The 27965-nt window shown below is 46.8% G+C and overlaps 1 protein-coding gene across 1 annotated transcript in view; it reads right to left on the bottom strand.

Annotated features, from left to right (window-relative positions):
* LOC138249254 (trefoil factor 2-like) overlaps positions 1-27965 on the bottom strand; it is a 107196-nt gene that overhangs the window by 48980 nt on the left and 30251 nt on the right. Inside the window, exon 3 of the mRNA XM_069203225.1 lies at positions 13557-13673. Coding sequence (XP_069059326.1) covers positions 13557-13673 — 117 coding nt within the window. The remainder of the gene's footprint in view (positions 1-13556; positions 13674-27965) is intronic.

The following is a 27965-nucleotide window of genomic DNA, read 5'->3' as shown; positions in this document are numbered from 1 at the left end:
GTCGGCCTGAAAGTTTGACTTTGCCCCGGTCGAGGTGCAACCAGATGACCCGATTGGCGCTTTTTGTTTCTAAGCGCTAGAAAAGTAATAATTCTTTAAAAATTCATATCTCCGGTTCCCCTGAACCGATTTTAATCGTTTTTGTGTCATTTTAAAGATAAAAATATAAACTATTTTTATAAATTGGTTTTGGATTTTTAAACTGTTTCCTGTGTTTTATTTAATTACTGTTTTGTGATATTTGAATGCTTTACACTTTGTCTCCTAAGTTAAGCCTTGACGCTCGTTGCCAAGCTACCAAGAGTTGAGCTGGGATTAATTTACTGAGACCTAACTGTACCTATGTGGAGGTTAGTGGCTTGTTGCTAGGTCTAGGTACCTACCTGCCCTACCAATAACCCATTTTCCAACATAATTGGAAGCAGCGACGGGATCCTGTACTTGTGTTCAATATCACGTTACAGTTTTAGGTAAAACAAATTAAAAATCCTTTAAATTGTCCTAGTGCAAAAATTGTTTTTAATTTTTAATTTGGATTAATTTCAATTATTGAATTTTTGTAATTTTTCTAAATTCTTGTTTCCAATTTTTGCAAAAAGTTTTTATTGACACAAAACTAGGGAACCATGGAGCTTGATCTGGCTAGCCTACCCACACTGACAGTAGTCCAGCTTAGGGGGTTGTGTATTGAAAGAGGGTTGCCTGCAACCACTGATCTCAGGAAGCAAATCCTGATCACATCCCTGACAGCATGGGCTGAGGCCCAAGAGGTAGAGTCAGAAGAAGCTCCAGAGGAGGGAGAAAGAAGGGAGGATGCAAGCTCTAACCATTCAGGGGAGGGAAGGCATCTGAGCCCAAGTGAGGATGAGGAAGAACGGTCCTCAGTAAATACAGTCACTAGGGGCAGATCCAAAGCTAGTGGTGGGAAGGGGGTCCTTTCAGGAGGAGAGAACCCATCCATCAGAGAAAGAGAGCTGGAGGCCCAGCTAGCATACATAGCTTTGGAAGCAGAGAAGCTGGCCCTAGAAAAGAAAAAGTGGGCATACAAAGAGAAAAGAGATGGAAGCAGCGATAAAGAAGCTGAGGTGTCCATGGGTGGGGGAGTTTGCCCCAGATTACCCAAAGGGGTGGTTCCTGCCTATGTAGAGGGGGATGACATAGATAAGTGGCTGGGGGCCTTTGAGAGGGCACTCCAAATGAGAAGGGTTAGGCCTCAATACTGGGGTTCCCTTTTGTGGGAGTTGGTCCCCAACTCAGGGAGGGATAGGCTTCTGACCTTAAGGGGGGAGGAGGCAGATTCATACCCTAGTATGAAGAGGTGCTTAGCCAAGAAGTTTGGTCTGACCCCAGAGCAATATAGAATGAAGTTCAGGGACACCCAGAAGGTCAGTACCCAGTCTTGGGTTGACTTTGTGGACATTTCACTAAAGGCACTAGAGGGCTGGATTATTGGCAACAAAGTAAATACTTATGAGGGGTTATACAATCTGATCATGAGAGAGCACATCTTGACCAATTGTATCCAAGAAAGGTTACGCCAGCATCTAGTGGACTCTAAGCAGACCAACCCTAGAGAGCTAGGGGAGGCAGCTGATGAGTGGTTGAGAACCAGGGTGGTTGTCAAGTCCCAGGGGGGAGACTCCAAGAAGGGGGGGATAGGTCCCCAAAAACCTAAGGAGGGAGGTGGTAAGCCCACCACAGAGACTCCCTCTGTACCCCAGAACCCTAAGAAGGAGGAGAGTAAATCCCACTCCCACTCTGACAAGCAGAGACAGGGAGACCCAGGGTTAAAAAAACTCTTGGGCTTGCTTTGACTGTCAGCAGACAGGTCACTTCAGAGGAGATGCAGCCTGTCCAAAGAAGGTGGTTAGCACTGGGCTGTCCAGTGTAGCCATAGAGGAGGATTCCTCAGATGATGAAGTCCTCCTAGCATTGAGCTGGGAGACAGGACCAGGTGGTAAGCTGGTGATCCCTGAGGGTGGGAGTAGGCACTTCCACCACATTCAAGTGAATGGGATCCCTACCACTGGCCTGAGAGACACCTGTGCCAGTCACACTATAGTGAGTGACCGGTTAGTGACCCCAGACATGTATGTCCCAGGAAAGACAAAGAAAGTCAGGATAGCCACAGGGGAGGTCACCTCCAAACCTGTAGCCATAGTGCCCCTAGAGAGGGAGGGTATCCTTGACTGGATTAGGGTGGTAGTCAGTGCTGACCTTCCCCTAGATTGTATCCTGGGCAATGACCTCCCAGAGGTGAGTCTGGTCACAGATGGGGTGGTCGCCCAGGGCGCCCCCCCAACCCAAAGTCCTGGGGAGTCAGTCCCTACAGTTAGGAGACAGGGGTCCCCAAGAAAAGGAAAGAAGAAAAGGAAGGGTATGCCACTCTTAAAGAGAGTTCCAGGGAGCCAAAGGCCTTCTGCCCCAGTAGGGGGGGAGCCCAGAGTTGGCACTGGTGAGGCCTCACCTGACCCCAAGGAAGTCCTGAGTAGTCAGGCAGCTGTCCAGATGCAAGGTGTTGCCCCTGCACTGACAGAAGGGAGAGTGGAAGGAGGGTGTCTGCCACAGGAGGTGGTAGCCCCCCACTCTAGACAGCAAGAGGGGTGCCAGGACCCCAACGTTGCCCCTAAAGCAGCTCAGCCACCTGTCAGTGGAGAGCTTAGGGTGTGGTTCTGGGTACTGACAGCTGTCAGTAGCCTCTGCTGGGTGCTAGCCTTCCTGGCAGCACTGTACTTGGCCTGGGAGGCAGACCCCAGGGCCAATAGCAAAGTAGGCCCCCTGACCCTATTGGTCATGGTGGGGTTGCTCAAGTGTTGGGTGACCTCTTTGGGTAAGCTAGGTGTTGCCCTAGCAAAGTTTGGAGTAGGGGAGGTGGGCACCTCACTACCCAAGTTGGCAGAGAGAAAGGAGGAAGACCCCCCTAGAGGAAAGTTTCAGTTTGAGTTGGGTCCTTTTACTGTTGGGATGGCTTCACTACCCATAGGGAGTGACCCTGACAGGAGGATATAAGGCAGAGTAGGCCCTGCAAAGGGACAGCCAGTTTTCTTCACTGTCTTCCTCGCCTAACAAGCCAGGAAGACTTTCCCAGGGTTGGGCTGAGTCTCCTGGGCGTGTGGGCTGGGGGGGGGTTGTGTGAGAAAACAGGGCTGATTGCAGAGGCCCCATAACTTTTTGCCCCCATTTTCCTCTTTTTGCTGGTGTTTTCCTGACTTTGATGGTGCCCTGTGTACTGCTAACCAGTCCCAGGGCCTGTGCTCTGTGTAAAACCAATATGCAAATTAGGCTAATTGCCTAATTTGCATATTGATTTTACACAGAGCACAGAGCAAATTAGGCTAATTGCCTAATTTGCATATTGATTTTACACAGAGCACAGGCCCTGGGACTGGTTAGCAGTACCCAGGGCACCATCAAAGTCAGGAAAACACCAGCAAAAAGAGGAAAATGGGGGCAAAAAGTTATGGGGCCTCTGCAATCAGCCCTGTTTTCTCACAATGTGACATTGAGTTACATTTTCTCCCAGTTCTGTGCATATAATGTAACATAGTTGAGCACTACCTGGGATGGAACTTCATTTCCCAGCATTCCCTTGCTATCACTGAGGGAAGGGCACACTGCACATTATTTCACAGCACATTTAAGTGATTCTGGACTCCCCCAGCATGGGGCACAAACTTTGAGCACCAGCTGGGGTAGGACTACATCTCCCAGCATTCCCTTGCTGTCATTGAGGAGAAGACATGCTACGCGCCATTTCACAGTGCATTTAAGCACTTCTAGTCTCCTGCAGCATAGGGCACAAACTTAGAATGTTAAGCATCAGCTGGGGAAGGACTGCACCCCCCCCAGCTCTCCCCTGCTGTCACTGAGGAGGGTACACAATGCATGCCTATTAACAGCGCATTTATCCACATTTAAGCATTCACATGGGACACCTGGGTGCATGTCAGAGTGAAGAGTGGGCCAAGAGTGGGCTTGTCTGTGCAGGTCAGAGCCCAGAAGATGCTGGGCTGGGCCAACCTGTTGGTTCTGTTCTTTGACCCCTAGAGATTTATGCCTTCGCTCAGCTAATTTTAAGGTTATTGAAGTTCGATATTATTTATGTGGTCTTCTACTTTTTCAATCCACTGCAGGCCAACAAATATTGGGGAAGCGCATAGCCAGTGATTCACTGCCAACAGGTGATTGCAAAAAGAAACCAAACCTTCAGAGCATTGCTTCCAATTGCTCCATTAGAGCTATTGAAACACTTATTGAGGGAGTTGATCTACTTCCATCAAATGCACCACCAGTCCCCCTGCCAGTAAGTTGTGTCCAACTTACTACTCAGCCGCATTATTTTTGGCAAAGTCCAACTATGCAATAAGGAATTTGCAGGTCCAGTGGAGACCTTTCCTCAGCCTATGCTTAAGTTGGTCAAAAAGACAAGAAAAGGACAAAAAGGTCAAAGTTCAGCAAATTTCCAAACCATCTGGCTTTCCCCTCCTTGACCCGACGGACATTGAGAACTGGAGAAACAAAGAGAATTTACATATTTCAGCTAGTTCTAAACCCCTATGGAAAGTCAATGCAAAGGGCATACCAACTCTACTGCAATGGGGGGCTGCCAGCTGAGAGGTGCATATATTCTTACTGAGCACCCATGTCTGCCCCTAGTGCAAGTCAATTCATTCAACCCTGATGTTAGAAATGGGGTCTCTGTTTGGCAGTCAGTTTGCACTCTGTCCAAGCAGGAACCTTCACTCTAGTCAGAGTAAGGGAGTTACACTTCTAAGACAACCCCTGCTCACCCACTTGGTAGCTCGACACAAGCAGTCAGACTTATCTCAAAGGCAATGTGTAAGGTATATGTAACAACACACGGTAATATAGTGAAAACACTACAAAATGGACAACACCAGTTTAGAAAAATATGTAATATTTATCGAAATCGAACAAGACCAAAACAACAAAAATTGAACATACACAAGTCAAGATATGAATTTTCAAAAGAACAGATTCTTACTTAATAGAAAACAATGGAAATGTTGTTGTTACACAAAGTACCTGGTTTGCGTCACAAATAAAGCCACACAGGCGAGCATGCATTGGAAAAGTCAGGGTTGCGTTGATTCCTTACTCGCAAGTGAGGCCGTGCATCGTTTCTTCTCCAGTCGGGTAGGCGCTGCGTTGTTCTTCTCTCCCACAAGAGAATGATGCGTCGATTTCCAGACTGGGCACGTCGGATCAGTGTCACAATGAATTTGACACCAAACGAAAATGCAGGTGAAATCCGTCCGCACAGTGACGGAAAACTGCGCTGCGTGGGGGTTGAGTCAATTTTAGCAGCCGCAAGCGGGTGTTGTGTCGTTTCTCCAGCCGGGATGCAGGTGAGATGCCTATTTCCCAGCCGCGATACCGGTGGTGCGTCGATTTCAGCAGCGAAGTGTGTGGTACGTCATTTCTACTGCCGCTTTGCAGGTGGTGCATTTCCAGGCACGGCTTCCTGTGCTTGGATTTCAGTCCTTGTTCCACTAGCTTCACCTTTCAAAGGCCCAGGGAAAGGATAGGGCACGACTTGGCAGGGCAGCAGTCTCAGCAGAGAAACCAGGTGCTGGCAGAGGAAGTCTTTGATGGCGCTGAAACTTCAAAACAGGGGGCAAGCTCAGTCCAAGCCCTTGGAGAAACTTCTTATGTAGGAATATACCACAAAGTCCAGTCTTTGTCCACTTCCTCAGGCAGAAGCAGCAACTGCAGGATAGCCCAGCAAAACACAGTCACAGGCAGGGGCAGCACTTCTCTTCAGCTCTTCAGCTCTTCTCCTTGGCAGAGGTTCCTGTTGGTCCCAGAAGTAATCTAAAATCTGGGGTTTTGGGACCCCTTTCTGCCTTTAAAGTTGGCAAACTAAAAAGGAAAGTCTCTGTTGTTCACAAGATACTGCTTTGCCCAGACCTGGTCCCAAACACACACCAGGGGGTTGTAGACTGCATTGTGTGAGGGCAAGCACATCCCTTTCAGGTGTAAATAACCACTCCTCCCTCCACTGTAGCCCAGGTGGCTCAACAGGATATGCAGGCTGTACCTCAGCTCCCTTTGTGTCACTGTCTAGAGGGGATTCACAAACAGCCCAACTGTCAGCCTGACCCAGACAGGGAAAACACAAACAGGCAGAGTCACAAAATGGCTTTCGCAAGAAAATGCCCACTTTCTGAAAGTGGCATTTTCAAACAAACAATTTAAAAAACAACGTTACCAAAATGTGTCTATTTAAATTGGGTGTTCACGGACCCGAAACTCCATATCTCTATCTGCTCTCAAAGGGAAATTGCACTTAAAAGTTATTTAAAGGCAGCCCCTATGTTAACCTATGAGAGAGATAGGCTTTGCAACAGTGAAAAACGAATTTGACAGGATTTAACTGTTAGGGCATATAGAAAACATCAGTACATGTCCCACCTTTAACATATACTGCATCCTGTCTACTGGGCTACCCAGGGCCTACCTTAGGGGTGTCTTACGTGTATAAAAAGGGAACGTACTTGCCAGGTCGAATTGGCAGTGCCAGTATGCGCAGACACTGAAGTGGCAGGTCTGAGACATGTTTACTGGGCTACTCCTATGGGTGGCACAACCAGTGCTTCAGGCCCACTAGTAGCATTTGATTTACAGGCCCTGGGCACCTCTAGTGCACGTTACTAGGGACTTACTAGTAAATCAAATATGCCAATCATGGAAAAGCCAATTACACATACATTTTACACAGGGAGCGCTTGCACTTTAGCACTGGTCAGCAGTGGTATAGTGCCCAAAGTAACAAAACCAGCAAAAATGAAGTCCAGTACACAGTCAAAACATGGAAAGCAGAGTTAAAAAAGATAGGGGAGACCACGCCAAGGATGCCAGGTCTAATAGGAGACTTTGTTAGAATGTCCTGACTGACAATGAACACAACAAAATCTAGGCAGTTTCTGTTGGCAAAACTGAGACCCACGGCTGAGGCTCTCTCTTGGGGCAGGGGCTACAGTGGGAGCTGGACAAATTCTGTTACCTGGGAATATTAGTGGGGAGCTGCTCTACAGCCCACTAATACTTAAATGTGTGATGATAGCTAGATGGTCTGGAATGGTTGTGGAGTTTTGGGACACCCTGCCTCTCTCGAGCATGGGACTCACCTCTTTGTCCAAAATGGTGTTCCTGCTGCGATGTACTACAAAATGTGATGTGACTGATACCTTACAGCACATTTATTTTGGCATGATAAGCTGTTGTGTGCTCTGGGATTGTATGGGGAAGAAGGAGGAGCTACTGTGGCTAGGGATGAGGGGGGCTGGGACTCATAGACCTCTTTCTATACTAAGCAGCTACCCAGCTCTAGCATGCACTATGCTGGATTGATGATGACCCTAACTGGGAGAGGGCTCTTCTGATGGGCTTGCATGACCCCTACACCCTACCGGAGCTACTCATGATGGGGAAGGGAGTCCCAAAGCACTCCTGTATCTTTTATGCTTGACAGCAGGGGTATGACAAATACTGGTGAGCAGGGTCTGAAGGGCCTCGCTTGCGGATGATCAGCATCTTTGGGTGCTGCAACTGGTTGCTTCTCTGGGTCTGGATAGGAAGTGCAGAAAATGGAGGGGTTGTGGTAGAGCGTGGGAGACCTTTACAAAATTTTTATCAACTAGGATCACAGCAGTTTTTGTACTACGCCATCCTGGCGCATTTTGCTCAGCGGTCTGGCCCACCTTCCCAGACAAATCACAGGAACATGTTGTGGTTACGCAGATGATGGAGTTGGCTGGGTGCAGGCAATTGATGACACATTTGCAAGTAGCACAGACAAGTCTAGGGAACGTGGGCGTACTGATTGCCCTGAGTTCATCACTGAGACAGAGGGAGAGTTGAGAAGAGCATGCAATGAGGTCCAGAAGGCCAAGTTCCGCTACAAACCTACATGTAGTGCCTGGGGAATTGTACAACTTGCTGAGCTTAAAGCATTACTTTTGGTACTGGAACATCCTGGTCCTGAACTCCCTACACTTATTGTGTGTGATTCATATTATTGTGTCCAGTTCTTTGATGAACACGTATACTACTGGCGCCTTAATGGGTTCGGAGATTCGGAAGGAAATACCTTAAGACCTAAACGTTTGTGGGGGAAAGTGGCAGGTCTTAAAGGCAAACTGCCACAGGCTCATGTAATACATACATTGGGCCACCAGCATGTTGGAATACATGTTGTAGGAAACTCATTGGCTGATGAAGCTGCCACATCTCCAGTTGCTAAGGCATCTCTTGCTCTGATAACTCGTTCTCAAAAGAGGGTGGATGATGACATTTCAGCTGCTATGATGCTTCTACTGATGGCAAGCCTTTATCAAAGCATACTCCACCAAATATTCCTACAATTTAAGTGCCCAAAACATTGCCTTTGTGACAATACCAGGGGTGGGTGATCGTGTGATCCCCAACCAATATCGTAGGTTATAAGAAATCCAAACAGCTCATGAGGGTATTGCTTCTGCCCATGCTGGGGTGGCGGCTACCATCTGTCTTCTACAAAAACACTATTGGTGGCATGGACTATATAAACAGGCCAAGCAGTATTTCCTTATCTGTGACATCTGTCAACAAATTAAAGATTCCACCATTAAACGCCCACCACAACACCCCTCCTGATATCAAGCAATCCTATTCAGTGTGTGTTCTTGGCCCATTGCGGTCCTCTAAATTCAGATGGTGCATACAAATACATTCTAGTTGCAGTAGACTCTTGCTCCAGATTCTTAGGGGTGTGGCCACAATGATTGGCTGATGCTCGAACTGTTATTAAAAATTTGAAAGTCTTTATTGGGCCATATGCAGTCGCAGCATTCCACTCGGACCAGGTCCCTGATTTTGCCTCTAGGGCATACAGGGATGCCATGGGAACAATGGGTGTTACAGTGCATTATTCTAGTCACACCATCCCAAGGGAAATTCGGTAGTGGAAAGAAAATACCAGGACTTAAAGCCATCCTTAAGAGCTAGACTTCTAGGCTCATGTTGTAGTTGGATCCATCACTTGTATGAGTCCAGAGATCATTAAATAATCTGCCTAGAATATCTTTGGGAGGCTGTACCCTTTATGAAGTCCCGATCGGCATCCCTATGTACATCCCAGATCTTGATGGTCCTGGTGCAGTGGCAACAAACACCTTTTGACATAAATGAACATGTCACCGTCTTGCAGGAATTACAACAGTTCTGAGATGAACATTTCCCAGCATATGCCGCCACCTTGGGAATGAGGGATTCAACAACATTCATAGGCTGGGTTCAAAAAGTTGGGATTTGGTTTGTGAAAAGATTCCTCTGAAGAAGGAATTTGGCCCATCCTACAGGGCACCTGTGCTTGTTCTTGGAATACAAGTACAATAACTGTCATTCCAACACCTGGTTCTAAAGACAACTGCTTTGTCTCTATTGATCACATGAAGTTGCATCATGTTGCTGATCCTGCAACATAGGCCACAAGGATTCCTGGGTAGTTCCCTTGCCCCTCTCACTACTATACAGGAGATATCTGATCAAGCATTAAATAACACTAAAATGATTTCCCTGAGATTTGGGAGGGCTGGGGATGAACTTTTGTTGATTCCAGTTACTATATAAGCACAGGAAATGTCCAAAATGTTAATCTGCAATTTACAAACCTAACACAAGCAGATGGGATTGTCTAGGACGAATCCCCCTCGGATACTTCTACCATTTCCCTTTCTCCAGCACTGGCTCCAGTTTTTCCACAAACTGCTTCTGGTTATTTTGCTGACGTTGATGATTTTTCTTCAAGTTCTTCAGCACAACTTATTGCATCAGCACATGGAATACGTAAGCCTTTTAAATGACTTGAATGCAAATATTTGATTCATCCATTGTGTTATCTGTGGATTATATTTGCATTGCTTGCTTTCTTTCTATGGTTTGGATTTGTTATTGTCTGCTTTCTGCTTATGAATGCCCATTATCTTCTTGAATGCTCTGCTGTTAAACTGGTGGATGGGGTTTTAAAGCTTTATTTGTCGTCTCACAAAGTACAAAGAGACTTGTCTGATGGGGTTGTTTGGGATAAAGTACCTTTTCATATATTTGGGCAAATTTGGACCAATGATACAAATCCTATATGTTTCTAAAATTCCAATGAATGACATTATTATACCTGGGGTTGTTTCTAATAACTGGGATTCTTTCTGAGCTTATATTTTATACTGTGTTTGAAAGTGAAGATATGTATTTAAATACTGCAAATTATGGGGAAATGTTCTGTTACCATTATTGTGGACATCATAATTTACATTTGGCTAGTACTCCAAGAATAGTTTTTAATTACACACAATGGGAACACTGTAGGACTCCACCATTGGGGAGTTCTAAAACATATCTAGAGAAAGTCACCCTTTTTTTGGGCATGATGTTACAAATGCAGAGTCATATTATTTCAAGTTACCAACATCAACATGAAGGAAAATAGTGCTAACCAACACTAAATAAATTTATTCTGATGCATTTGCTTCCCAGTTGGCCATACAAGGCTATGACTATTGGAAAAAGTAAATGGTATGGGGAATGAAAGACTGGCAGATACAAAGCACATAAGCTTTGTTTAGAGCATGTTTAATTCAGTTACAAATTACTTTTCTGAATTACACTGTTCAGCAAACAACTTGCCTTGAGTTAACAAAAGTAAAAGAAATGAATGTGACTATTATTCCCTCCACAGCTAAATTTGAAAATTGGCAGAAAATTGTGAACTTTACAGAAGAGCAGTTCAATGGTATGGTTCAGAAAGGTACCTTTAATTAATTTCTTAAAGGTCCCAATGGGTGGTTATTGTGGCCAGTGGACACAAATGATTTGTCATATGCTTTTTATCAACTCCATGTGGGGGGTTTGGAGTGAGCAGACCAGACCCTCGTTATGTCATCACACAGCATTCAGGTATCGCCACCACATACAACGTGGGTACATTATGTCAGCAATGGTTGTAAACTTCCACATTAACAGCTGTAAAAGAACACCTCTCTCTCCTTTCTGAAGATAAAGACTTACAATATTTCTTGTTAGGTCCTAGAAAACCACACTCCAAAAGATTTCTATGTGCAATATATAATGAAATTTTGAAGCTTTTGCAAATGGAAGCTGCTCATTTAAGGCAAATAGATTAGGAATAGTTTAAAGAAAGCTTTAGCTATTGTCGACAATGGTATGAACACACTATCCACTAATATATACAAATTAAACAACACTTTGTCCTGTGCTATTGACTTTATTCAAAACAATATAATTTTTACAACGTGGGCAAAGTCAACATTGGTCTATTATGCAGACTAAAGGCACTATTGTTTCAAAAACATATGGCATTTACATCTGCCCATGAGTCATATGTCTTGCAAGTGGCAAGATCATCAGATGAGATACATTCCCCTTTATATACGAGATTTCCAAGACATTTTGGTTGATTGGTGAGTCACATTTTTTATGTATCTAACACCACAGGGATTGTACACTTTTTAAGGCTGTTGGTTCAGAATTTATAAGTACAATCCAGAATGTCTTTGGAGTAAAACATTCAGCCATTCAGTCACTTATATGAGTGCTTTTGGAGGTTTCCTAATTGTCTTGAGGTTAATTGGCAGTATCTTGCTGTTACTATTTTTGATTCGCAATGGCTGCCCCATCTCAGCTACAAGGAGTGTTTGCAGTCCCACCAACCCAATTGTGTTGTTAATTCGGGATGCAGTACTTTGGAGTTGCACTGTTGGAAGAAGGACTGGTCAATGTCATTTCGGGCAGTATTCTGCTGTGTGCAGCCCGTTTACCATTGCTTATGGTGCTCTTTAAAACATGAAATTGAAGTGTGTCTTGTCCACTAGCAAGCACTTTCTGTAGAAATAAATCTAATGATGGTTTCGATGAGAGTTCATTGCTGGAATTGTTCCATGAGGTTGTGGTTGCTTTGTGACACATTTTATGAGCCAGCCTTCATGGATCAAGTCACTTTGGCTCTGGATGCCCCGACATCTGGCACAGCATGGAATGCTGCCCCTCTCCGCTATGGCTATGGCTATGGCTGAGGCTGTGGGTCATGTGTGCTCCTTAACCTTCTAAATGAGGCTCTAGTGGTTTTATGATCTGCCGAAGTGGGGTCTGTCTAAGAAGAGTTAGGCCAACAGCTTCCAATCTGTGTGGCATTGACTCAGTCTCCCACACTCGGTGGTGGTGCTGCCCTAAACATGCAGTCTTATTACCATATTAGGCACTGCACAAGAGGTGTGTCACCAAAACATTGAAAAGACTATGTTTAATTGCAGATGCTCAAGCATCCATATTTTCATAATAGGTTCAAGTTTATAAGTGGTTCACTTATTCATCATTTCGCTCATGATTTCAAGTTCTGTGCTCTTGGTTCTGCCATTTTCCTTGTTTTATTGTCAGTTGTCTGTTTTGTTTTTCCTGCTGTTCTTCTTGTTTTCTTAAGGGGAAAAGATACATATCTAATTTCTTCAAACTATACCTAAATCTAAAGCTATTTCTATACTTAAAGCTAAATTTTATCTGAAGCAATAAATAACAAACCTGTTTGAGTTTCTTAAAATGGATCACACTGCATGCCTGTTTTTTGCAAGTTAAAACGCCTTTCAGTTATATTCTATCACAGCTTTACCAGGAAGGAAAAACAGTGCTAACCTGAAGGCCACTTCTCTGCACTACTCCCAGTGTCACCTCTGACTGAGGCTGGTTGGTGCTTCAAACCGATGTGACCTCTGGGTGTATGGCCCTAGTGTGAAATCCCTGTACTCTATGGTCAGATATCTGTGTTTTATTGTGTCTGATCACTGATTTTAGCTTATGTTTATAGAACCAATCACTTGCAAACTCTAAACCATCAAGACGAAACAAATATGGTGATAAATGTGCCATCTATATTCACATCTTGATTATATGCTGCTTTAACTAAAAATAATTAAAATATGTCAGCCAATACATTGAGCGTCCATGATGTCATTTCAACATCCATAACTGAAAACAATAAAACATATCAGTGTGGTTTATAAACAGGCATTATGCTAACATTTCTGCATGTGTCTAAAAACTTCACACTAAAAAAGATAAAAGAATCTGAGTGCAAACACGGAATGAAAATAAGAGAGACTTAAACAGGAACTGTTCCAGCATTCACAAATGAACTACAATTTTTTCAACCCCTTCATCTTGTATGTCAAAATATATTGATGACAAAACTATTGTCTAACTCTAGTTTCTTGTCCTAAATATCACTGCTGAAAATATTGTTCAATTGGGTGCAGATTTTCTACTATTAACTTGAACTGCGCAATATGTTTTAGATGATATTTGGGACACATTATTTTTCAGTAGCTATTTAGGCTCCAATATTCTGATACCAGGGTCTACGTACACACTATGGCACTTTCATGATCGTGGTTATTCTCCATAGAACCTCCCCTTGATGAATCGATTCAAGAAAACGTGATGGTTTTTTTGTTTATATGGATATTAAATGCAAAATGCTGACCAACCTTCTGGTTTCTTTTCACCTTCGTCAGGTACGGCAGGTACCTCCTCCTCCACCTTCTCGTCATCCCTCTTTATTATTTTCTTACTCCTGTGATGGTGGCTGCAGGTTTGGTCATTATCTGAAAAAAGTATATATTTATGGTAGCACTTAATGGAACCAACTCAGGACTACATTTTATATTCCTGCCTATATCAGCAAGCAGAGAAAAAGTGAGTGAGTGTGAGTGATTGTGGCGCTGACCAAGTCAAACAGTGAGTGAGCCAGTGAATGTGAGTCAGCAAGTACGTGAGTAAATGTTTTCATGAGCGACTGAGTGTGTGCATAAAGAGTATTATAGAGAATGGGAACTCTATGGCTAGTGGTAGCAATTCAGAAGAGCTTCTGACATCAGTTTGTTTGAAGTGAAAGTTATTTATTACTTTGTGTTTTGAGTAGACATTGTACTCAGGAGCTGTAGCAATAAAGTGCAAATTGCGCCTCCTTTGCAATTGGTGCAGGGTGTGGGTATGTGGACTGGTATTTAATGAGATTATAAAACATTCAGAGGTATGGTGGTTTGTTTTGTTTCTTTGGTACGTGAGAAGTACTTGCACTTGGATGCATTTCCAAGAATGGCTCTGTGGATGCACCAGAAGGTCCTAAAGATTGCAGGTACTCATGGGTTGCCAGTGAAGCATCCTCTATCACAATGTCTATTCCACCTGTGATTTTGACTGCATCATTCTAATCAATGTGGAGGTAGTAGATTGGTAATTTTAGCAGGGTTATAAAACAGCAGTTGGCAGGCTGATGATTTCAGAGGAGTTGGATAGCAGCTGGTAGAATCAACATTTAACCCTGTGACAGCCATTTCTATTTGCAATTTGTAGGAAAGTCCTCCTTCTTGCCCTGGTCACCCCCACACTTTTTGGACAGGTACTGGTGGTTACTGACTCTTGGCTGTGCCCTGTGTACTGCTTACTAGTCCCAGGGCCAGTGCTCTGTGTAAAATGGATATGCAAATTAGGCTAATTATAATTGGCTCAGTTAACCTACCAATAAGTCCCTAGTATATGGTAGGGCATGTAGGTTTAGGGACCACAGCATAGGTAGTGCACCCATAGGTGCACTGCTGAGGTGCCCAGTGTCATTTTAAAGGCAGGCCTGCCTTGCTGGCTGCTTTTAAATTAAATTTATATGCAAATTCGAAGTTGGAATTAACAGTACTTCCAAAGTCTTAGACTACCTTATTTTTACATATAAGTCACCCTTAAGGTGTGCCCTATGTGCCCCTAGGGCTGGGTGCCATGTAACTATAAGCAGGGACTTTATTAAAATAGTTTTATAAGCCCTGGTGAGGTAAAAACAACCAATTTCGTTTTTCCCTCATTGTAGTAAACGGCCTTCATAGGCTAGAATGGGGAGGCTTTATTTTAATTTGTGAAGTTTCCTTAAATGATGCATACCAAGAGTTTGGTATCAAAATAATTGTTATAATAAATCCCACAACTTCCAGTTGTGGGATTTAACATAACTTGTTCAGGTAAAGAGTTTTAAACTTTACCTGAAAAGTTGCCAATTTCAGCCCTGCATTGTTTTTGCTGCTGTGCCCTGATTGGCCAGCCTCTAGCAGCCTGACCAGGCTGCCTTGATGAGGTGTGAAGTGGCCTGGCTCCACACAAAGGAATGTGCCTGTGGGAGGGAATCTCCCCTCATCAGATGGTGAGGCAGGAAGGGGGAGGGCTGCCAAACTGGTATTCAAAGGCAGAAAAGAACATTTGGAGCAACCAGCAACACTCCCACATCCTGCAACCCCAGACAACTAGGTGCCCCCTTGATTAGATTAGGAGAGGGCAGGAAAGGGGTGTGTTTATGATTTTTAGCCACACCAGTGGGTGGGCTCAGCCAGATGTAACCTCCAAAAATCAGATTCAGCCATGATGGATTTTTGGAGAATGTTGCCTCCTGGGATTGATTTTAGCCACACTTCCCAGGAAGTGGTCATCACAGGGGAAGGACCCTGCACCCGATTGGAGAACCAGGACCCCCCTGCTTTTCACCCAGGAGCAAGGATAAAACTGGCAACCCTGCACCCACACCTCAGATCCCCATCAGATTCCAACAAGGAGGAACCAAAGGAGAAGAAGGACTGCCCTGCTGGACCCCTGGCCTGCACCTGGAACCTGCACTCAGAAGGACTGCACCAGCTGCACACTTGGGCTTCACCACAAGAAGGACTTTGTCTGGCTTCAACTGGTTCAAGGAGGGACTCCTTGTTTGCTACTGGTGAAAAATTGCTATCCAGAGTCCCCTGCACCAACTCCTGAAGAAATCAACCAGCTGGCCACTGCCCAGTGGCCAAAAAGGAGTTTGCGCCAGGTGCATTCTGGGAGTTGTAGTCCGCACCCCCAAGGACCATCTCAGAACTTCTGGACCGTTGGGGTGAGCTGTGGACCTCAAAAGAACCTTAAAAGGACATCTGGGAGAAGCCCCAGAAGTTTGGAGAAGTTTGGAGAACTTTTGTAAAAAAGCTCCATAGAGGGACTGACCCGCCGCGGCAACTCTAGCCGGCTTGCCTCAATCGCGACCCGGCCTGATTTGCTGGTTCGTCCCGGTAAAGAAAATCTCCGAAAAAGAGACTAAGGCCCTCATTCGGACCTTGGCGGGCGGCGGAGGCCGCCCGCCAAAGTCCCGCCGTCAAAATACCGTACCGCGGTCGCAAGACCGCGGCGGGTATTTTGACTTTTCCCCTGGGCTGACGGGCGGCCGCCGAAAGGCCGCCCGCCAGCCCAGGGGAAAACGATCTTCCCACCATGAAGCCGGCTCGTAATCGAGCCGGCGGAGTGGGAAGGTGCGACGGGTGCTACGGCACCCGTCGCGTATTTCACTGTCTGCTATGCAGACAGTGAAATACTAGCGGGGCCCTCTTACGGGGGCCCCTGCAGTGCCCATGCCATTGGCATGGGCACTGCAGGGGCCCCCAGGGGCCCCGCGACCCCCCCTACCGCCATCCGGTTCCCGGCGGGAGAACCGCCGGGAACTGGATGGCGGTAGGGGGGGTCGGAATCCCCTCGGCGGCGCAGCTAGCTGCGCAGCCTTGGAGGATTCCAATGGGCGGCGGTACACTGGCGGGAGACCGCCAGTGTTGCCGGTCCGACCACGGCTTTACCGCCGCGGTCGGAATGCCCATTGGAGCACCGCCGGCTTGTCGGCGGTGCTCCCGCGGTCCACCAACCCTGCGGTCATTGACCGCCGCGGTTGGAATGAGGGCCTAAGTCCGAAGGTAAAAAGTTGACCGGGACCTCCCAGCCAGCGTATCAGAGGAGTGCTCCAAGGACGTCAGATCAAGATCCAGGTTTTCCCCGGTGGAAGGATTTTCACCTTGAAAAAACGACTAAGTCTGAAGGTAAACTTTTAACCGAGGCCTCCCGCGGCCTGTAGCCGAGCAGGGCTCCATCGCGGTCGGCCTTAAACTTTGACTTTGCCCCGGTCGAGGTGCAACCAGATGACCCGATTGGTGCTTTTTGTTTCTAGGCGTTAAAAAACAATAATTCTTTAAAAAATCATATCTCCGGTTCCCCTTATCCGATTTTATTCGTTTTTGTGTCATTTTAAAGATAAAAATATAATCTATTTTTCTAAATTGGTTTTGGATTTTTCAACTGTTTTCTGTGTTTTATTTAATTACTGTTTTGTGATATTTGAATGCTTTACACTCTGTATCCTAAGTTAAGCCTTGACGCTCATTGCCAAGCTACCAAGGGTTGAGCTGGGTTTAATTTACTGAGATCTAACTGGACCTTAGTGGAGGTTAGTGGCCTATTGCTAAGTGTAGCTACCTACCTGCCCTTACCAATAACCCATTTTCCAACATTTTTGGAGAGCAGTGGTGGGATCCTGTACTTGTGTTCAGTATCACATTACAGTTTTAGGTAAAACAAATTAAAAATCCTTTAAATTGTCCTAGTGCAAACATTGTTTTTAATTTTTAATTTGGATTAATTTCAATTATTGAATTTTTTTTATTTTTCTAAATTCTTGTTTCCAATTTTTGCAAAAAGTTTTTGTTGACACAAAACTAGGGAACCATGGAGCTTGATCTGGCTAGCCTACCCACACTGACAGTAGTCCAGCTTAGGGGGTTGTGTACTGAAAGGGGGTTGCCTGCAACCACTGACCTCAGGAAGCATGTCCTGATCAAATCCCTGACAGCATGGGCTGAGGCCCAAGAGGTAGACTCAGAAGAAGCTCCAGAGGAGGGAGAAGTAGGGGAGGACGCTAGCTCCAACCACTCAGGGGAGAGAGGGCATCTGAGCCTAAGTGAGGATGAGGAAGACCGGTCCTCATTACATACAGTCACTAGGGGCAGACCCAAAGTTAGTTGGGGGAAGGGGGTCCCTTCAGGAGGAGAGAACCTGTCCCTCAGGGAAAGAGAGCTGGAGGCCCAGCTAGCATTCATAGCTTTGGAGGCAGAGAAGCTGGCACTAGAAAAGAAAAAGTGGGCAAGGGAAGAGAAAAGAGATGTGGCAGCGACAAAAAAGCTGAGGTGTCCATGGGTGGTGGGTTTTGCCCCAGATTACCCAAAGGGGTGGTTCCTGCCTATGTAGAGGGGGATGATATAGATAAGTGGCTGGGGGCCTTTAAGAGGGCCCTCCAGATGAGGAGAGTCAAGCCTCAGTACTGGGGTTCACTTCTTTGGGAGTTGGTTCCCAACTCTGGGAGGGTTAGGCTCCTAACATTGAGGGGGGAGGAGGCAGACTCATACCCCAGTATGAAGAGATGCTTGACTAAAAAGTTTGGTCTGACCCCAGAGCAGTATAGGGTCAAGTTTAGGGACACCCAAAAGACAAGCACCCAGTCCTGGGTGGACTTTGTGGACATTTCAGTAAAAGCACTAGATGGCTGGATACAGGGCAACAAGGTAAGTACCTTTGAGGGGCTGTACAATTTGATTATGAGGGAGCACCTTCTAACCAATTGTGTCCAAGAGAAGCTCTGCCAGTATCTAGTTGACTCTAAGTTGACCAACCCCAGAGAGCTGGGGGAGGCAGCAGATGACTGGTTAAGAACTAAGGTTAACCAGAAACCCCCAGGGGGTGACCAGAAAAAGGGAGGACATGGTTCTTCTCAGGGGAAGAACCAAAGGAAATATGATAAAAAGCCCAAGGAGTCCTCACAAAAGTCCCCAAAAACTTCTCAGGGTGGGGGAACCCCAAGCCATTCCACTTCTAAGGGGAAAGGGTATCAGGGAAAGAATTATGATCCTGCTAAAGCAGGAAAGTTTCAGGAGCTTGCTAAGGCCGGCAAGTGTTTTGAGTGTCATCAACCTGGACACAAAAATGGAGACGCTATCTGCTCCAAGAAGCCCCCCACTGGTGGGCAATCCCAGGGGATTGCTAGTGTAGGGTTGGGGGTGGAATTTGGCCCAGGGCTGGGATCAGGGTACACAGAGGTCACCTTAGTATCCGTGGATGGGGTGACCATTGCAACTATGGCCACCTTACCTCCCAGCATGGAGAGGTATAGTCAGAGGCCTAAAGTCAATGGGACTGAGGTGGAAGCCCTGAGAGATACAGGAGCCAGTGTGACAATGGTCACAGAGAAGCTGGTTTCTCCAGAACAGGTCTTACCTGGTGTCTTCCACCAAGTGACTTATGCAGATAGCAGAACCAAACTCCATCCCATGGCCATGGTGAGTCTGGAAAGGGGAGGTGTGACTGGCCCTAAGAAGGTAGCTGTAGCTCCTGCCCTCCCCGTAGAGTGTCTGCTGGGAAATGATCTTGAAGCATCTGAATGGTCAGAGGTGGAGAGAAGGGTCCATGTACAGATGCTAGACCTCCCTGAATGGGTGTGGGCTGTGACCAGGTCACAGGCAGCACAACAGGGAAGTGCTGGACACTTGGACCCTGGAACAATGGGCCAAGCCTCCAAGAAGAAGAGAAAGAGCACTCGTTCTGGCTTACCAGCCCCTACAAGTACAGAGGGTCAGGAGGAATCCAACCCTGAGGGGGAGGATCTGACCTCTGAGGGAGGGGCACTTCCCCTGCAAGCTCTGCCTGACTTGGCAGAACTGCAAGAGGCAGGTGGGCCCACCAAAGAAGAGTTGTGCCAGGGACAAAGAGAGTGTCCCACTCTTGAGGGCCTGAGGCAGACTGCTGCCAGGCAAGAACAAGGGGATACCAGTGGGACCCACTAGGTTTACTGGGAGGATGGAGTTCTCTACACTGAGACAAGGGCCCTCAAACCAGGGGCCACCAGGAGAGTAGTGGTCCCCCAGAAGTATAGAGAATTCCTCCTTAACTTAAGCCATGATATCCCCTTAGCTGGACATTTGGGACAGATCAAGACCTGGAACAGGCTGGTCAACCATTTTTATTGGCCCGAATGTCAGAAAAAGTCAAAGAGTTTTGCAGCTCCTGTGTCACCTGCCAAGCCAGTGGCAAGACAGGGGGCAAGCCAAAGGCTCCCTTGATACCACTGGCAGTGGAAGGGACTCCCTTTGAGCGGGTGGGGATTGACATTGTTGGTCCCCTAGACCCACCAACTGCCTCAGGTAACAGGTACATTTTTGTGGTTGTGGACCATGCCACAAGGTACCCTGAGGCAATACCCCTCCGGACAGTCACTGCTCCCACAGTGGCTAGGTCCCTACTTGGTGTGTTCACCAGAGTGGGGTTCCCAAAGGAGGTGGTCTCAGATAGGGGCACAAACTTTATGTCAGCCTATCTGAATGCCATGTGGGGTGAGTGTGGTGTTACTTATAAGTCCACCACCCCTATATCCACAGACCAATGGTCTGGTAGAAAGATTTAATAAGACCCTGAAGGGCATGATCATGGGTTTGTCTAACAAACTCAGGAGGAGATGGGATGTTCTCCTCCCATGCCTGCTGTTTACCTACAGAGAGGTGCCACAGAAGGGGTTTGGATTCAGCCCCTTTGAGTTACTGTTTGGGCACCCTGTAAGAGGCCCATTGTGCTTGGTGAGAGAGTCTTGGGAAAAGCCTCTCAGAGAGTCCAAGGAGAATGTGCTAGATTATGTGCTGGGCCTGCGGTCATGCATGGCTGAGTACATGAAGAAGGCAAGCAGAAACCTGGAGGCCAGCCAGGAGCTCATGAAGCGCTGGCATGATCAGAAGGCTACCATGCCTGAGTATCACCCAGGACAGCTGGTGTGGGCTTTGGAGCCCATGGCTCCTAGGGCACTTCAGGCCAAATGGACTGGGCCCTATCCAATTCTGGAGAAAAGGGGTGAGGTCACCTACTTGGTGGACCTTGGCAGCCCCTGGAATCCTCAGAGGATCCTGCATGTTAACAGGCTGAAACCCCACCAGGACAGGGCAGAGATGACCATGCTGATGGTCACTGATGAAGGGAAGGAGGAGGAGAGTGAACCTCTGCCAGACCTCCTGTCCTCAAATGCACAAGATGGGTCAGTGGAGGGAGTGGTGCTCTCTCCCAAGTTGACAGACCAGCAACAAAAAGACTGCAAACAGGTTTTGGAACAGTTTGCTAGTCTGTTCTCCCTGACCCCTGGACTCCCCAATTGGTGTGTCCTTGACGTTGACACTGGTGACAGCTTGCCTGTCAAGAACAAGCTATAAAGGCTGTCTGGCCAGGTCAAGGCCAACATCAAAGCTGAAGTGGCTAAGATGTTGGAGCTCAAGGTAATTGAGCGCTCTGACAGTCCTTGGTCCAGTCCAGTGGTACTGGTGCCCAAACCTAATCCCCAAGGTGGGAAGAAGGAATTGAGATTTTGTGTGGACTACAGAGGTCTAAACACAGTCACTAGAACTGATGCTCACCCCATACCTAGAGCTGATGAGCTCATTGATAGGTTGGGGGCTGCCAAATTCCTGAGCACATTTGATTTGACCTCAGGATACTGGCAGATTGCCTTAATTCCAGGAACTAAGGAGAGGTCCGCATTTCCCACACCAGAGGGCCACTTTCAGCTCAAGGTGATGCCCTTTGGCCTGAAAAATGCTCCTGCCACCTTCCAACGGTTGGTGAATAGAGTCCTGTCCGGGTTGAAATCTTTCAGTGCAGCTTATCTGGATGATATAGCTGTATTTAGTTCCACCTGGGAGGACCACCTGGTCCACCTGAAGGAAGTGCTTCAGGCCCTGCTTCAAGCAGGCCTGAATATCAAGGCAAGCAAGTGCCAGATAGGACAAAGCTCAGTTGTGTACCGGGGCCACCTTGTTGGTGGAGGCCATGTACAACCTCTCCAGCCCAAGATCCAGACTATCCTGGATTGGGCGGCTCGTAAAACCCAGACTCAGGTCAGGGCCTTTCTTGGCCTGACTGGGTACTACAGGAGGTTTGTTCAGAGTTATGGGACCATAATGGCCCCTCTGACTGATCTTACCTCCAAGAAACATCCCAAGAAGGTCATTTGGACCCCAGAGTGTCAAAAAGCTTTTGACACCCTAAAACAGGCTATGTGTTCAGCACCAGTGTTACTGGCCCCTGACTATAGCACGGAGTTTATAGTGCAAACAGATGCTTCAGAGGAAGGGATTGGGGCAGTATTAGCACAAGTTAATGAAGAGGGCCAAGATCAACCAGTTGCCTTCTTCAGCAGGCGACTACTCCCCAGAGAGAAAAGATGGAGTGCCATTGAGAGGGAGGCCTTTGCTGTGGTCTGGTCCCTGAAGAAGTTGAAGCCATACTTGTTTGGCACTCACTTCCGTGTACAAACTGACCACAGACCTCTCAGATGGTTGATGCAGATGAGGGGGGAGAACCCAAAACTGTTAAGGTAGTCCATTTCCCTACAGGGGATGGACTTCACAGTGGAGCACAGACCTGGGACTGCCCATGCCAATGCAGATGGCCTTTCCAGGTTTTTCCACTTAGCTGATGAGGACTACCAGGGTGTAGGTTAGTATCCATCACCTTTCATCTGGGGGGGGCAGTGTCGGAAAGTCCTCCTTTTTGCCCTGGTCACCCCCACATTTTTTGGACAGGTACTGGTGGTTACTGACTCTTGGCTGTGCCCTGGGTACTGCTTACCAGTCCCAGGGCCAGTGCTCTGTGTAAAATGGATATGCAAATTAGGCTAATTATAATTGGCTAAATTAACCTACCAATAAGTCCCTATTATATGGTAGGGTATGTAGGTTTAGGGACCACAGCATAGGTAGTGCACCCATAGGTGCACTGCTGAGGTGCCCAGTGTCATTTTAAAGACAGGCCTGCCTTGCTGGCTGCTTTTTAATTAATTTATATGCAAATTGGACTTTGGAATTAAAAGTAGTTCCAAAGTCTTAGACTACCTTATTTTTACATATAAGTCACCCCTAAGGTGTGCCCTATGTGCCCCTAGGGCTGGGTGCCATGTAACTATAATCAGGGACTTTATAAAAATAGTTTTATGAGCCCTGGTGAGGTAAAAACAACCAAATTCGTTTTTCCCTCTTTGTAGTAAATGGCCTTCATAGGCTAGAATGGGGAGACTTTATTTAAATTTTTAAAGTCACCTTAAATGATGCATACCAAGAGTTTGGTATCAATATAATTGTTGTAATAAATCCAACAACTTCCAGTTGTTGGATTTAATATAACTTGTTCAGGAAAAGAGTTTTAAACTTTACCTGAAAAGTTGCCAATTTCAGCCCTGCATTGTTTTTGCTGCTGTGCCCTGATTGGACAGCCTCTAGCAGCCTGGCCAGGCTGCCTTGATGAGGTGTGAAGTGGCCTGGCTTCACACAAAGGAATGTGCCTGTGGGAGGGAATCTCCCCTCAGCAGATGGTGAGGCAGGAAGGGGGAGGGCTGCCAAACTGGTCTTCAAAGGCAGAGAAGGACATTTGGAGCAACCAGCAACACCCCCACATCATGCAACCCCAGACAACTAGGTGCCCCCTTGATTAGATTAGGAGAGGGCAGGAGAGGGGTGTGTTTATGATTTTTAGCCACACCGATGGGTGGGTTCAGCCAGATGTAACCTCCAAAAATCAGATTCAGCCATGATTTATTTTTGGAGAATATTGCCTCCTGGGATTGATTGTTGCCACACTTCCCAGGAAGTGGTCATCACAGGGGGAAGGACCCTGCACCTGATTGGAGAACCAGGACCCCCTTGCTTTTCACCCAGGAGCAAGGATAAAACTGGCAGACCTGCACCTACACCTCAGATCCCCATCAGATTCCAACAAGGAAGAACCAAAGGAGAAGAAGGACTGCCCTGCTGGACCCCTGGCCTGCACCTGGAACCTGCAGTCAGAAGGACTGCACCAGCTGCACACTTGGGCTTCACCACAAAAGGACTTTGCCTGGCTTCAACTGGTTCAAGGAGGGACTCCCTGTTTGCTACAGGTGAAAAATTACTATCCAGAGTCCCCTGCACCAACTCCTGAAGAAATCAACCAGCTGGCTACTGCCCAGTGGCCAAAAAGGAGTTTGTGCCAGGTGCATTCTGGAAGTTGTAGTCCGCACCCCCCAAGGACCATCTCAGAACTTCTGGACCCCTGGGGTGAGCTGTGGACCTCAAAAGAACCTTAAAAGGACATCTGGGAGAAGCCCCAGAAGTTTGAAGAAGTTTGGAGAACTTTTGTAAAAAAGCTCCATAGAGGGACCGACCGGACGCGGCAACTCTAGCTGGCTTGCCTCAACCGCAACCCGGCCTGGTTTGCTGGTTCGTCCCGGTAAAGAAAATCTCGGAAAAAGAGACTAAGTCTGAAGGTAAAAAGTTGACCGGGACCTCCCAGCCAGTGCATCCGAGGAGGGCTCCAGGGACGTCGGATCAAGATCCAGGTTTACCCCGGTCGAAGGATTTTCACCTCGAAAAAATGACTAAGTCCGAAGGTAAAAATCTCCACTGAGGATTCCCGCATCGCGTATCCGGAGAAGGGCTCCAGGAGGTCGGATTGGACTGGCAGGTTCGTCTCGCTGAAGAAAATCTTCGAAAAAGAGACTAAGGTGGTCATTCCAACCCTGGCGGTCCATGACCGCCGGGTTGGAGGACCGCGGGAGCACCGCCGACAGGCCGGCGGTGCTCCAATGGGCATTCCGACCGCGGCGGTAAAGCCGCGGTCGGACCGGCAACACTGGCGGTCTCCCGCCAGTGTACCGCCGCCCATTGGAATCCTCCAAGTTTCACTGTCTGCTGCGCAGACAGTGAAATACGCGACGGGTGCAACTGCACCCGTCGCACAGCTTCCACTCCGCCGGCTCGATTCCGAGCCGGCTTCATCGTGGAAGCCTCTTTCCCGCTGGGCTGGCGGGCGGCCTGAAGGCGGCCGCCCGCCAGCCCAGCGGGAATGTCAGAATTACCGCCGCGGTCTTTCGACCGTGGAACGGTAACCTGACGGCGGGACTTTGGCGGGCGGCCTCTGCCGCCCGCCAAGGTCAGAATGAGGGCCTAAGTGTGAAGGTAAACTTTTAACCGAGGCCTCCCGCGGGCTGTAGCCGAGCAGGGCTCCATCGCGGTCGGCCTTAAACTTTGACTTTGCCCCGGTCGAGGTGCAACCAGATGACCCGATTGGCGCTTTTTGTTTCTATGCACTAAAAAAACAATAATTCTTTAAAAATTCATATCCCCGTTCCCCTTATCTGATTTTATTCGTTTTTGTGCAATTTTAAAGATAAAAATATAATCTATTGTTATAAATTGGTTTTGGATTTTTAAACTGTTTCCTGTGTTTTATTTAATTACTGTTTTGTGATATTTGAATGCTTTCACTCTTTCTCCTAAGTTAAGCCTTGACGCTCGTTGCCAAGCTACCAAGGGTTGAGCTGGGTTTAATTTACTGAGATCTAACTGGACCTTAGTGGAGGTTAGTGGCCTATTGCTAAGTGTAGGTACCTACCTGCCCTTACCAATAACCCATTTTCCAACACAATTATTTTCCTGAGGGATTAAATTGTTTAAGCATGAGAAAATTGTGCATATATTTGTGATCATGTACTTCATTACATGTACATTAAAAAACTTTTTCGAAGTAAAAGTAATGGATGGACATTAACCTATTGAAAGTTATTGTGTGCACTGCTAAGTTGAGTGGCACATTTATCAATAGTTCATGCAGAACAACGCAGCAAGCCACTTTGCTACACTGCATGAAAGGGAAAGGGCAGGAATGTGCCATATTTAACATAATACACCGCATTCCTGTCATTTCCTTGTGCTGGTGTTTTTTTAGCTGCCTAGCATAAATGCAGGCACCTTTGCACTGTGGTGCAAGGGTGCCTGCTTTGCAGACAGGATTGTATTGTGCAGGAAGGTGCCCTTTATGCACAAAAACAATCCTCAGAGTCATTTTCCTCTTTCTATGTGTGCTGCAGAAGGAAGGAAACAAACAAGAAGAAATAAAGATATTTCTCCTGGGGAGGCATAGAATTTTAGCCCATTCCCTGGTCTACCAGTAAACATCTCCCAGGGGCAGAGTAACACAACACAGTGAACTGCAATGTTGCGTTACTCTAGATTTTTATCAAGCCACTGAGGGCCATTCAAGATGGCCTTGCGTGGCTTGTTAAATCTTACTTTAGTGTTGCGTCACACTAGCACAACCCCCTGTGAGTCACAAGGGTGATGCAACACATTATGTCCCTTATTTTGTAGCCAACAGCCCCTTACTGAAACATGGACTGCTCTGCCACGCTATGTTGGGAGTCAAATGCTAAAAAGAATACTTGGGGCCAGATGTAGGAAGCCTTTTGCGACTCGCAAATGGTGAAAAACGCAGTTTGCGAGGCGCAAAAGGCCTTACGCAATGCAGATTCACATTTTGCCAGTCAGTACCGACTCGCAAAATGTGGTTCCGACTCGCAAATAGGAAGGGGTGTTCCCTTCCTATTTGCGACTGCATCGCGATGTAGAGTTGCTTTGTGACCGCGAAAGCGGTCGCAAACCAATTCGCAGTTACCATCCACTTGAAGTGGATGGTAACTCACGGGACCCCTTCCCCTTTGTGAATGCCACAAAAAAGTATTTTTCGGAGCTGAAGAAACCGAAACTAAATGGTTTCGGTATTTTTTCTTTTTGTAGCTCTATACTCATGAGGTGGGTCTTTGCGACCCCTTAGCGAGTCACAGAAGGTGTCTGAGACACCTTTCTCCATTTCATATTGCAAGTTGCAATTTGTGTGTTCCTATGACTCACAAATTGCAAGTCGCAATATGAAACCTACCTACATCTGGCCCTTGGTCTCTAGTTTGAGGGTCCACTGCACTGGGCTGCTTCAGAACACCAGGGATGAAGGTCTCCACTTATCTCTAACTTATGATAACTCTGAATTTTCCATAAAAAGGCTTGCAAACATTTCCCATAAACAGGCTTACAAAAATACCATATATGGGCATCTGGTTCATAACTAAGTTCAGGGGAACAGGCATTTAGATGATTTGGTGTACTGTAGGGTACGCTACAGTAAAAAGTCTAAGAAGGTTATCATCCCCTTTATTGGAGAGGAATAGCAGTTCTGCTTACCAAATTTTAGCTTGAGAAGGTTCATAGCATTCAAGATTAGTAGAGCTATACAATGATTGAAGGCTTAGAGGCATATTTATACTCTGCCCCGAATTTACGTCATTTTTTTGGTGCAAACTTAACTCCATATTTATATTTTGACCCGTCTAGTGTCAAAAGATTGAAGTTAACTTAATTTTTTGGATGCGTGAACCCACCTTGCGTCAATGAGATGCAAGGTAGGCGTTCCCATCCCAAAAATGACTCCATCCCCATAACACCATATTTATCCACCCATGCTAAAATGACGCACAGGTGGGAGGCGGACCCAAACAATGGCGTTAAGCTTGCTTAGCGCCATTATTTAATGCCTGGTTTAGACCAGGGGGTAGGGGACCTGTGGAACCATTTCCATGACTAAAGACCATGGAATGGGCCCACAGGTCACCACCCCAAGCCCCAGGAACACTCCCACGTACACCAAAGGGACACCAGAGGATGGGGGACCCCATCCCAGGTAAGTAGGGTAAGTATAGGTAGTTTTTTAAAGAATATATTCTAAGTGCCATTGGGGGCCCTGACATGGAGCCCCCTCCATGGCACTGGGTGCAATGGCCATGCCCAGGGGACACTGGCCCCCTTTGCTGACCATTGGGGGGGTGGGTATGACTCCTGTCTTTTATAAGACAGGAGTCGTGTTTTGGATGGTTGCGCACCAGGAAATGACGCTAGGCTGGTTAGAGGCATTTTTTTTGCCTCAATCAGCCTAGCATCATTGTTTGATGCTCAACCTCCATCTCCTCAACCGCCACCCCCACCTGGCTAACGTCTTTTTTTCTGACATTAGCACAGGCTTTTGCTATTCCTTAAATATGGAAGGGCGCAATCCAGTGTTCATTTTGCGGCAAAACTGCATTCGCGCAGTTTTGCATTAAAAAGTACACATATGGGCCTTAATATTTGTCACATGGATTATTTATACTTAGGCCAGCCAGTGCTGTTGCTGAGTGTCATAGG

Source organism: Pleurodeles waltl, chromosome 8 (genome assembly GCF_031143425.1).
Source record: "Pleurodeles waltl isolate 20211129_DDA chromosome 8, aPleWal1.hap1.20221129, whole genome shotgun sequence".
NCBI lineage: Eukaryota > Metazoa > Chordata > Amphibia > Caudata > Salamandridae > Pleurodeles > Pleurodeles waltl.
The sequence above is the reverse complement of the archived record's forward strand: the minus strand, read 5'-3'. Positions and strand labels throughout refer to the sequence as shown.